Raw genomic sequence first — 13,156 nt, forward strand, 5'->3', positions numbered from 1 at the left:
GCGACTCCATTAAAGGAAAGAAGGTATATATATATATATATAAGGACTGGTGCACATCAAACAAATGAATTTTTTGTTTATGTAACAAGAGAGACTTGATTCCTTTCATATATCATATAGCATATAGCATGGGTACAGAAATAGTTCTGTAATGGTATTCAAGTTTTGAGAACTCTTCAATCAACGACTTATATAAGAATAAGACCGCATCATCTATAGAATGCAAATCATTTGTTCCATCTTCAATGCTTCCAACCCGACGATCACATATGGCACATGAGATGATCCATTTGACGGGAAACATTAAGTGCAAACTCATGGTAAGGAGTCCAATGAGTCACTCATATCTACAACAGCCACTTTCTCATTTCCTGGAAAAAAAAAGTTGACAATGGTTTTTTACTAATCAATCCATCAACTAAATCTTGTTTTGTATCACGTAAACCATAGGGTTTAGTCAGAAATGTACAAGAAATCAAACTACATTGTAAGGAAAAAAATGATTAGACATAAAATAAAAATGGAAAAAATGTATATACACACACGAACCTTTACATGTTGGCTAAAAGGTCTCTCATCTCTGTTATAGAAGGGATTGATTCGGTAGGGTATATCTTACCGACAAGAAAGGCAAAACTTTCATACTTAGCAAGGAAATCTTTCTGCAATAGTTTTTGGGAGACAATAAAAAATTGTTGAGTGTTACATAGTTTTAGGAGAAATGTTCCAAAATCGAAACAAACAAATTTCATTTTATTAAATATGAATCAACTTGAGCACAAAAAGAAAAATTAAAAATAATTAAAATAAAGAAGCAAAAAGTGTACTATCTCATTTATACTTTTTTTCTTTTTTTTCCCTCTTTTTTGGCTTTTTTTTTTAATAAGAGGAATTTTTATTGGTCCATTTTTAGACAATAAGAGCAAAAAGTGTACCTTGCATTTTTCCCACAAGGAAGGCAGCAGTTCCTCCGAAGTTAAATTTTTTTGCAATTTCTTGTACATTGCAGCTACGGACTTGTCCACCTATATAGGATAGCAAAGATATGATCCACAATTTTGCCAGTTTGAAAGTTTTTAGAGCAAAAATAGGCTATGTTGTAAGAGGAATAATGTTTTTATTATTTTTGTATACAATTTTTTTTGTACATTTTTTTTTAAGTATAATAAACAATTTTTTTAATTTTTTTTCACTTCTTATCAATCACTTCTATTATAAAAAAAGGAAGATATACAAAAAATATATGCACAATAGTGATACATATAATATTCCTTATGTGGCAAAGGTACTTTTAAATGGCTTACAGGCTTAGGTATTCGACCTTTTATACAAATATTACAATAAAATAATATCTAAATATAAATTAATATTCATAAAATGTCTAATCTTATAATTAAATTACTCATTTTATGTTTAGATGAAACAAATTAGTATACAATTCTTTCAAATTATATCTTAATATAGATACTTTTACTCAAATATTATTCAAGTTATATTTGTATATTAATTAATTTATTTTTTCTCTGTAATTTACAATTTTATATAATAGATCTCTTGAAAAAAATTTGCACCCCCATATCTATATTCATATTTGGCACTAGCAATGCAACTTAGAAGATAGGCACCAATTTACCCCAGATAAACTGGCTTTTAGCGTCTTCCGTAGATCTGATTTTGACATCCCAACTTGGAAAGCAATCTGAAATTGATGCAGAACATCAAAGAATTGTCAAATTAGAAAATGAGTTATCCACGATAGAAATGTAGAGTTTAGTATCAAGCTCAAACTACAACTCTCTTTTCTGGAGGAGGTATTTAAATGACAACTTTGGAGATACGGATGTACAACTATGTTCCCTTTAAGCCCATATATATTATGGTGTGCACTAAATCTGATAGCACTCGTAAGGGGATAAGAAAATAAAAATAGGATAGATGTCAGGTCAATTTGAAGATGATTACAACCATCACATAACAATATTATACTTTTTTAGGAATTGGATCGCAGAGAAGTGGAAGAGGAGAGGACAAATGTATAGCTCAGTGTAGCGGCCTAAATTTTACAAGCTCGCTCATATAAACAGAAAACTACAGACCGATTTGAGCAGTAAGAAGGGAAGGTGATCCATGATGCCGAGAAATTAATTTTTGAACTACCGCAATTAATGTAAGAGATGCTATATAACAAACCTCTTCGAGTTGAACATTATTGCTTATGTGGTCCTCAATCTTTCGAGCAAACTGGAAGAGGCGTTCAAATTGCTTCACAGTGCAAAAAATGGAATGATGAATTGTGTTCTAAAATCCATAATTCACGATCAGCAAAACGATAGAAATAGATAATAAAATCCTTACATAGTAGATAATCATGCTAATGTGGCGTGAGCAAGCTTGCTCATAGGCTTCACTAGCCTGATGGTAAAACTTGGCCAAAGTGGGCACAACATTGGCAAGGTCATACAAACTGGGCAAAAGTGAACAAATAGTTAGTGAAAAATGAAAATTGGCTTCTGTTTCCCTGACAAATTCAATATAACGAGAAGAAGGAAGAATTGTATAACAGCCTTGAGCCTCTTCCTGAGAAGGGGGAATGAATCAATGATAAAAGAACTTGCCTGTTTTGAAAGGCGGCATAATTCTCAAAAAGAAATATATCCGCATATTTTGGCTCTGCTTGTGCAACTTTTTCTAAAGTTACAAACATTATGGTGACCTATCAAGCCACAATCCCACCAGCAAAAGTTATAGCAAATATGTTTTGGATAAAAGAAGAATCTTATCGAGATGGAGAGAATAAATACACAAGAAATGATACACTCCATAGAAGAATAAAATCAAACAAAAGAGTGTGGAGACGAAGTTTTAAAAAATGATTAAATACTTCAAGCGCAGACAAAGAGGGTAATCAGTAAACAATATTCACTATAGTATCTATCAACATGATTACTGAAGAGGACTAGAACTATTGATTCTTCATTTGCAATGAACCATCATTATCTAAATCAATAATGAATAAATAAAAAATACTAGTTTCCAAGGGAAGGAATAGACGAAAATTAAAATTTAGCAAACTAGATCCAAGATGAACAATTTTTTACTTAGAAACTATATCAACTTGTTGTCAAACACAGATCATATGGAAGCATGGTATATCATATGTTCAAAAAAAAAAAAAAAAAAAAAAAAGAGTCTATTCCTTGCATGATTTATTGAATTTAACCCCCTTTTTGTAAGGAAAAGGAAAAAACTTATACTTTTCTCTATAAAGGGGAAAAAAAACTATACACACACACGATTAATGTGAAGGAAGACAATGTTTCATATTTAGTTAATCAGCTGATTCTGATGCTTGTTAAAGGAGAAAAAAGGTGGTGGCAACCATCGTTAAATTTGTAATCGCTGGACTATATACCTCTGCTTGATCTATGCACCTTACTGTTAAATCCAAAATACTCTAAGCTCTGCCACTTATTTTACTATCAACTTTGGGAAGCAAATGCCTAAGAGAAACCAACTAGATTTCTAGGTATCTAAGGAAAGTATTATTAGAGTCATCTCAAGAAAGGACAGTGCTCACTTACAAATTTCATGTATGCTTGGTCAACCAGGTCTCTCGACTGTCCTGTGATGTACTGCTCCATCCGTGTTGCAAGGGTTGCAAATCTATGTGAAAAATTAAAAAAGTACTAGTACCTAAGTTGATGTTAGACTTTACAAATTAAATAGAGACTGGAGGTAAATGTGTAGCGGCCTTTAAGGCTACCTAAACGAAGAGAACATAGGAAGGATGATTTCGTCTTCCAGTTTTGTTCTTAAGAAGAAAAAAACAGAAGTCTAATTTGTTTCACATGATTTACAACTAAACAAATAGACAATATGGGGTTGTATATGTGCACACGTCTACAGGCATTCCTTACTTCACATAATATTACAGACACATCGCTTGAAAACAGTACCTAATTTTCCCCACCCGTATCTTTGTCATTTTTTCTCTCTCAACCCATTTTCTCTCCATCTCTATGAACACGCATAATTGGGTGCTCATAGCTAGTAAATAAGGATGATAACTTAGCCTAATTCCAACTAGCTGGGGTGCATTGATCTGCTTAAATAATGTCGCAAATATTGTTTTTAATCTTGAGGTCAGACCTAATTGATTACAGTAAGGCCGTATCTAAATTCAGTAAATTGCTTATATATTAGTTTAAGTATGAAAGGAAATCAGATGGTAAAAGAACAATTTGGTCATTAAATACTTATTGATTTGTTTAATTGATTTCTGATCCTGCAAATTGATTTTGATTCTAAAAAGTAGAATGCGACTTCAATAGCTCCAAAAGCACTGACTCTTCATGAAAATCTGAATTTTGAGTTTCATAATTTTAAGTCCGAATTTGGGTGGAACCATTACATTTCCCAAATCCACATAAACTAATGCCTGATGGGCCAATTTGACCATTACATTCAATGATTATGATTCATTAGTTCACCTGGGAATGTAGGGCAAGACACCTGTTTGGCGAGTATTGCGCTCAAACTTTTCAATATGATGGCAAGCTTCATCAACATACTGAAAAACAGAGACCCAAGTTAAATGCTTTAGATTAGCAACTCAATTTTTCAATAGTCTAAACCTCTAAATTCATTAGGCAAAATTGTATTGCTTATAAATCTACATACACGGCTGAATTGCATAGATATACGAGACTCCAGGTCGCCAAGCAAAATGCGTACAACTCCCGCTGCATCAGCTTTTGGACTAAAGAGATAGCGTTCTGTTATTCCATGCATTGATATGCAGCGTAGAGGATCGATCTTGAATGCCCAATCTATAACATTATAGAAGTCTTCCTGAAATCATATAAATTAAAAGGAAACTTATTAAACAGCATGAAATTGTATGATAAAACATTCAAAAGTGTCCAATTGACCAATTATAGTGAACAGTGTTGATAACTACTAGACTTATAAATGAAATATTCAGTGCTGCTCTGGAGAATTCAATTGGCTTTATCACCATATCTTCTTGGATTTTGATCCTAACAGCTATGCTAGACAACAATACAATATATTAGAACACACACAAATATATATATATATATATATATATATATATATATATATATATATATATATATATATATATATATATATATATATATATATATCTAAGAAGCTTCTTACTATCATGGCTATTATTCAACACGAGAGGATTTACACCCTTTCATCTCAAAACTATCAGAAGCTAAAAATTACATTAAAAAAGATAGTGCACATTCTGTTCATACTTGCATTCCATCAAGCAAATCTTGAAGTGAATTATTTAGAGCTGCAAGCTCCTCAGGATTTGGAGGATTTGCAGGATTTTTCCCTGTCAGTAAATAAATGGTTAAATCATGGAACAACTGATTACAACAGATGAAAGTCAAACCGTATTTACACAGCATATTTGCTGAAAACAAAGTATATACCAGATTTACCGTCTTTCTCGTCAATGTCCATGATTCCCAAATCATCATCATTATCATCATCTTCGTCAACTCCTCCTGGAGGAGCATGTATAGGAACTTCAAAGCACATGAATTGTGCAAAAAATGAACACTGAAAATAAGTTGTGGACAGTTAAACATTCAAAATATTAAACCAGTTTTGAAAATTAGTGAATATCAAGAACTTTCACCTCATCAACCAGAAGTGGAACAAAAACTGTGAGCATTCTTGTGTATGCATCAGAAACTACAGAAGTGTCGGCAGAATTTACATTCTGACCAGCACCTGCAGGACTATCAAGCCAAACAGCTACATTTCTAGGCGCTTTGGTATTAGCACGAATTTCATTAGCAAACTCACAGGCCTGGAAAAATATTCATGAGACTTTACTCTGTATGTACTTTATACAAACAAAATAACACAAATAAGTATTTGACCTCGAACACAACTAAAAACTACAAAGCACAAAGCACGAATACTGGAGATGCTGATCGGCTCACGTTGATACCAAGGAAGCAAAACTCAAGCTGAAAGCTAATTATAAAACTTAATTTCAATAACATTGCATTCATGAGCACCCCAGTTATACCTAAGCCAGGTCATCCAAATTGCAAAACTAATAATGAGCCATAAGGTGTAAGACTGCCACAGCTTCAGTGGCCTCTCACCTCTTTACCTGAACCAACCTCAAATTTGTTATAACTGTAAGGAGAGATTAAATCGGGATTTTTTTTTCTGTCACTGGGTTATTTCACACCTTTCATAATAGTGATGGATTACCCCTTCTTTTTTCCTTTTCTTTTCTTCTTTTTTTCAAATTAGCTGTGTTTAGATCTTGATTATAATACAATAGTCACACCAATGGATATAATTCTACGCCTGCAGCAACTTCTCGGTTAATAGAAATTAAAGTACACGTGACAGCAAGAAATTTACAATTAGATGAATAAGAAATAACAAAGAATCAGATCAATGTGCCATGTGATAGATTGTAATCTCAGACCTCCCTGCGAAGAAGCAAGTTCATAGAAGAGCAATAATTTTTCCTCAATTGAAGCAAGCTGTTCTTATCAAGCATCTGCAAGTTTACAGCAAGATAATTTAAGGATAAAAACAAAAAATAATAACCCAACAGGAATATGTGCGCAAAACAAAATTCTTAGAAGAAATTGATTTTCATCCATAATTGAACCTTTAAATGTTGCAACAGACGTGCATATGTCCTGCACTTGTATCGTAGTTCAGAATGATCTGGTCTTTTCAACTGTCCACGCTGTTTTGAGAAGCAAACAAAATGAAAAACGAAGATTCCAAGACCTTGAAATTTTTTAAATTTTCTATAAAGAATTCATGCAAACCATACCTGAGAAAAGTTATTTTTATCCTTTAACAAGTATTCCACAAAATTAGCGAAATAATTTCTTAAGAATGTTGTAACTTTGAAAACAAAAGTAGACTTTAATAGTTGAAGCTCCCCTCGCTTCTCGTGAACCTGTAGGAATAGCAGAAACCACCATCAAAACAGATTACTTTAGGAGCTGTGCTTATTTGCCATGCTAGTCTAAGCCAACACTGCACAATATGACATCTTAAACAGCTTCTTGCACCCATCAAAATTTTACCAAGAATAAAAATCAGTTGTCTTTCACCCTAAATCAAATTCCTTTTACTTTTCAAAAACCTAGTCGGATAAGGCTTTGCTGCTGTTGTTGTACTTAATAAAAAAATACAAACAGTACCATGAATTTCTCAAGATATCAACAGCTTGCTTTTCTATGTTTTGAGCAATTGGAAAGTAAGGAAGAGAACATACAGCTGTCATATTTCCATAAACAGGATCTACTTTAGTTGCAACGATACCACGCATAGCATCACTCAACCACTCCAATGCTCCTGTACTTTGAAGCATTTGTTGTTCTTCAAATTTATCTCCTGTCAAAAATGCTTCATGCTACACCCAAAGAAACATCATTAAAATAAATGTCAAGCAAAGTAAGCTCATCAAACCCAAATCACAATAGTTAGCAAGTGGAAGGCCTACTTCAGGAGGGATTTTCAATATCTGGAGAAGCCCATCAAGCTCCTCCATGAGACGTCTGTTATTTACTGATTGCAATTCCAACTTGTTATTACGGGTTTCGATCTGAATATCATAAAAGTATTGGATAAGATGCAAGAACTCGGTATTATTTTTAAAAGAAATTCGCTAAAGCATAAAGAGGATAATTATGAAGGGATAGGAAGATAATAAATTCAGCTTATAAATATAAAAAGAAAAAACAGAAAACAGAAAGAGAGAAAAGAAAACAACAATGGAGTAAAAGGTACACATCTTCTCAACAAATCTGTAACAAAAGCCCTGAATTGACCATGACCTTTGAAACAGAATGCCTAAATCTTATGCCAAAGAAGCTGTTCGGAGCTTGCCAAAGAAATCAACTTCAAGACAGGAGGATTATGCTCCAATCAGAGTTTTTTTATTATTATTATTATTATTATTATTTATTTTAAGCTAACACAAACTACTCCATTTGGAAAGGACATACCTCAGACTGAGATTCACTAAAAATATCAACCTACATTACTACATGTAATATTCCTGGTGAAAGTGGAAGTTCGAGTGTAAACAATTAAACATGGTAAGAGCTATGCATGACACAAATACCAGGGAATATAAGTTTACTTAGCTTGATTCTCCTACTTACTTTTTTCATTTTCACATCACTTTAGGTACCGATTCTGGGAGAAGAATTTTATAACACAAAATAGAAACTATTTAAAAGAATAGTAATGTTGATATTAAAAGGGTTGTCATGCAATGTTACATAATATTTCCCTCAAGTTTTAGAGATGTAGCTATCTGAGTATAACTTATCCTCTTTACATTACATCTCTGATATAATTCCTTTTATAAAAATAAACGCAGAGGTTGGATCAATAATAAAACTACAAAACTGTTGCATGTGTCAGACGGTGTTTTAGACAAGAAACTATGAATGGACAATGAAGAATTAAAGTAAAAAATGACAAGTTAACTAGAGAGTAATTTCTGACTAAGCAAACTGTTCTCCCAACTAGAAGTGCTTACCGATTCAATATCCTCCCTCATGTGTCGAAGTTTCACATTGAACATGCCTAACCATTCATCCATGTCTTCCACACAATTCGTTGCTGCCTCAATCCCTTTCAATACCTGAAAGGCACAAATTAGTATGTGCTACATTAAAACATGTTCAAATATACTCCTATCTATAACTAATTTTGAGAAAAATGAATACCCGTAAGACGAAACAGCTGAGATTTTTTAGTGAAAATAGCAACATGAAAGTACAGCTTAAAATACCAGCACTAAGTTTGAAGGTTTAGAAAGGGGACAAAGCAATTGATGAGCAAAATAATTCAACACAAGATGGTGTTTAAACAATTACGATAGCTTAGGCAGTACAAAGGATTTGTTCAGTCTGTAATCTATTAATCAAGTGGTCTTTTTACAGTAACATGCGGTAAATGGTAAGGTAATACCAGCAAAAGAAAGGTGATCAACTCAAATAAAAATTATACCTCATCTATTAAAGGTTCAGTTTCTAAAATGGCGTGGACATTTGCTGCTTCAAGAGCCTGCAGCTCCCTCTTCAACCTTTCAGTTAATACCTCTGCTTCACCAATTCCCATGACATAACTGCACAGTCATGAACTAAAATAATTTATTGAAAAAATAACAGTTATGGCATGGACATAACTGCAAATTGGTATTGAAAAAAAGAGTTTTGACTTGACAAAAGCTATTTTAACAATAGAAATATAACAGAACCCCTGTATGAACATTTGAACTTTTCCATTTCTGCCACATTGCAATAAAAGCTTGAATGATGAAGCCTTAGCTCTAATTATGTTCTTAGTCATCTCAAACACTTAACCTCAAAATACAATTTAAGTCAAAGAGATAGCACCTACGTCCCCAAAAGAGCCTCCATGTCCTCTTCCTCAGCCTGGGAGACAAGTTCCTTTTCGACATTGACATTCAGTTCTGTTTCTGTCGTAAAAATAGCAGCAGATTCAACAGGACCATCTACTTCTGTGTGGGTTTGAGTGGAAACTGTGGATGTATTTTCCTATTTCACATTGGTGAAAATAAATAAATACATAAAATATAAGAAACCAACAGTATACAGAAACTAACAGTAATTTATTCTTGAGTAATAATAATTCATTGTAGTTTAACCATTCTCAACTTGAAATCAAGGACTGCATATGACCAGTAATGAGTTAAGTCCCAATTCACCCAAACTCCAGAGTAATAAAAGACTAAGTTATTTTCATTAAACATCCATCTAAAAAGGAATGCATCAACAAACAATAGCTGCAGCATGATTGTAAAGCAACTTCTAGTTTAAGAGATTAGAAAATCATTATGCACCTTAGCCCAAAGAGCCATCTCCACAACGTCAATGCCAACAACCTTAGGAATGCGACCTCCAATATCTTTGCAGATATTTAAGATCAAAAGCAGGAGGCGATTCCTAAGAGAAAATTAATAGACATGATGAGCAAAACTCCACTCCTAACATAAAAACCACATGCTTGGAGTATACATTTCCCTCAATTATACAACCTGTCATCAATATTGCGCATTGTCCACTCCGGAGGAGCCGTTCTCTTGGTTCTCAGGTTATCAAATCCCTAGAAGGTATGCAGTCAATCAGCTCAGAAATATATGATACAGAAGAAAGACATCAAGAAACAAGCTTCAAAACTAAAAATAGTTACATAGATGATACAGCAACAAAGAACATTATCTTTAGAACATATGGATATCTATGACAGCAGGAAATTATGAACACTACCAGTATAAATGTACATCCACTGGGATCCTCTCTTACAACTTCCACTTTTGAAAGGTGCTTCAGCTTGTATATCTTAGCAGGCTACACACAGAAAAAAATCTCAGGGACAGCAGGAAAAATATGATGGAAGCTATGAACAAGAGAAATTCAAGGACAACAACAACTATGCTACCACATATTCTGAATGATCAACCTAGCCAGTTTCAGTTATTTGTTTCTCATACTAACAATAAAAAGGTCTAAGATTGCTTCACTTTTAATGATACGCCTGATGGGAAGTAGCTAGATTTAATAAATTATACCTCATGAGTACTTTATGCATTGATGAAGAAAAACAAAAACATGCTTTCCAACTAATATGAATGAGATATCGGGAATAATTCACAACCAAGGGAACTTGGCTAATGATACTACTAAAAGTACGGAGTCATTTTGTGCCTCAATGACGGTTGAATATTATTTGAATGGACCCAAGCTTCAACAAATTGAGGTGTTAATTCTCCCTCCCCTCACAATTTTATTCCTCAGATAAACCTGAAGTAGCGGTTGGTCAGGGAAATGCTTAATGCTTGAGGATGCATATTAGGTTGCATCCCTAACCTTTCAGCCAGATGATTACCTCGAGAACTCCTCCATTGGAATACTTCAAAACTCGAAGAAACGCTTTCGTCCTGTGACCTTTTTGTTTTGCTGCACAAAATAGCATGTTGTCACCAACAATGCTTCAAAGCTAGAATCAACCAAATCATTACAGTAGTCTCACACAGTGAAGTGATCACATACAATTACCGAACCCGGAATTAAGAAACAAAAAATAAAATAAAAGCACTTCTACTATTTTCCTGCTCATTGTTTGTTCGGAGAATCTAAAGGGGAAAAGAACTTGCAATCACTAATAAAATAATGCTGCGGCGCAGGGAAATGAAAGTGAATGAATATTATACTTCTCTGTTAGTGTCTTCTTAATCAATATTCATACATCAACGACGCAACAAAGTACATACATATATTTGTTCAAGAATATATAAATACCAGCTACCTCGATAACGTACTAACTTTGGGATTGAGATTTAAGGAGAACCATTGCAATGTTGGTGAGTTATCAATCGTCCAAATTTGGCTCTATACGTGAATGTTAATGGTAACCGCAATATAGATCAAAATTCATAAGGTTCAATAGTGATTCGAGATTTTGTTCATATACGAGTAGCCGCATGCTAAATGGAGAGAGAGAGAGAGAGAGAGAGAGAGAGAGAGTACTCGAGAGAGCGAGGACCCTAGGCTTAGCCATTTGGCGGCCAAGCTTGGAAGATTTACCCCATGCAGAGCCCCCGCTTGTCTTTGCAACTCTGATCGAAAGCACCACCTTCTGCTTCCCCTCAATCGCGGCCTCGCATGCTCGCCGGAGCTCAGCATCGTCGGCGCTCGATTTCGCCATTTTTTTCTCAAGAGAAGGGGCTTGCGGCGGCTTTGGTTCGGCGACGGAGATGGGTGAATGCTACGGTGGATAAGGCTTGCACGAGAGGAGAAAAAGAAGAGAAGAAGGGGGGAAGGTGGAACCGTGGCGGCAAGAAGGGTGGCCGGCGGAGAGAACAGACTGACGGGAGGAAAAAGAGAGAGCGCGCGGCACGGGCTGGCTAGCGGCGGCGGTGCTTGGTCAAGGGAGAAGAAGAAAAGATGAGAAAAAGGGGAGGAAGAAAAAGAAGGGAGGAGGGCCACATTGTTGATCTCTGGTTGCGAGGTGATGGTGATGCGAGGTGATGGTGATGCGAGGTTATGGTGATGGCGAGGGGTTGGGTATGGCTGCACTGGGAAGAGGTGAGAAAGAGAGGAAGGGGGACGTTGGCTTTTTTTTTTTTTTAAAGCATGTGTGCACACCATACTTGTCACAACCAAACTATTAATTGAACCGATACTGAATTACTCATTTAACAGGTGAATCACAGATTAAATTGGTTAATCCAATCTCACATAAATAAAAAATATAAAATAATTAAAGAAATAAAATTAAAATTTAAAATATATATTTTTATTAATATTTTAATAAATATTAAATTTTAAATTTTAAAAATAATTAATACAAAAATAAATATAAAATTTATTAGTATTATTATATTAATATCTCAATTTAACATAATAAAAATAATAATTTATAAATTATATCTAAAAAGTAATTTTAAAGTTTGAATATTTTTTTTATTTGACAAATTTAAAATAATATCCTAATTAGTTTCATTCTGGTTTATATTTTTTACAGAATTACTATTAGTTCCATCATCATCTCGATTATCTTCCAGATTCAATTAATTTAACATTTGAATAATGTTTCACAAATTATATTCAATAATAAGGTAAAACATTTGGTTAAAGTATTACAAAATCATCCCTAATAAAAACATATCTAAATCATCTAAAGCTTATTGGAGAAATATATTTGTAACAACTTCTTCAGAAATTAAAAATGGTGGTGAATCTTTCATTATCTATTTCGAATTATCCTCAAATGCATCAAGATCAATTGGATCATAATTTTGCTTTTTCATTTGATTCCTGTATTATCAATTAACTTGATTATTCTTATGATGACTAAAAATTTAAAATAATGCCTTCAAGAAAGAATAATAAAAAAGTACTTTTGTTGTAGCTTTAAGTTGTAATGAACATAAATATAATCATTAAGTTTTTTATGCTCTAACCGATTTTTTTTTTTAGTAAATATGTTCAAAAATACTCCAGTTACGCTCACAATCTGAAGAACTATAAATTTGACTCAAAACACGAATCGCTAACTTTTGCAAATTTGGTACTCCACATCCATAAAA

General features: G+C 33.7%; 1 protein-coding gene across 1 annotated transcript; it reads right to left on the bottom strand.

Moving 5' to 3' along the window:
* Positions 1-5: 5 nt before the first annotated feature.
* On the bottom strand, positions 6-12,112 carry LOC130960690 (exocyst complex component SEC3A-like). The gene is made up of 26 exons (XM_057886134.1): positions 11,595-12,112; positions 10,954-11,024; positions 10,335-10,415; positions 10,103-10,170; positions 9,908-10,010; positions 9,445-9,602; positions 9,052-9,169; positions 8,579-8,683; positions 7,532-7,633; positions 7,304-7,441; positions 6,854-6,982; positions 6,683-6,763; positions 6,494-6,568; positions 5,681-5,854; positions 5,472-5,601; positions 5,289-5,371; positions 4,681-4,851; positions 4,491-4,570; positions 3,582-3,663; positions 2,616-2,713; positions 2,356-2,464; positions 2,191-2,262; positions 1,634-1,699; positions 936-1,025; positions 550-662; positions 6-371 (listed from the first exon to the last, which is right to left on the bottom strand). The coding sequence occupies exons 1-25, from the start codon at positions 11,770-11,772 to the stop codon at positions 552-554; spliced, it is 2,673 nt and encodes an 890-aa protein (XP_057742117.1). The 5' UTR covers positions 11,773-12,112; the 3' UTR covers positions 6-371; positions 550-551.
* Positions 12,113-13,156: the final 1,044 nt, after the last annotated feature.

Source organism: Arachis stenosperma, chromosome 2 (genome assembly GCF_014773155.1).
Source record: "Arachis stenosperma cultivar V10309 chromosome 2, arast.V10309.gnm1.PFL2, whole genome shotgun sequence".
Lineage (NCBI taxonomy): Eukaryota > Viridiplantae > Streptophyta > Magnoliopsida > Fabales > Fabaceae > Arachis > Arachis stenosperma.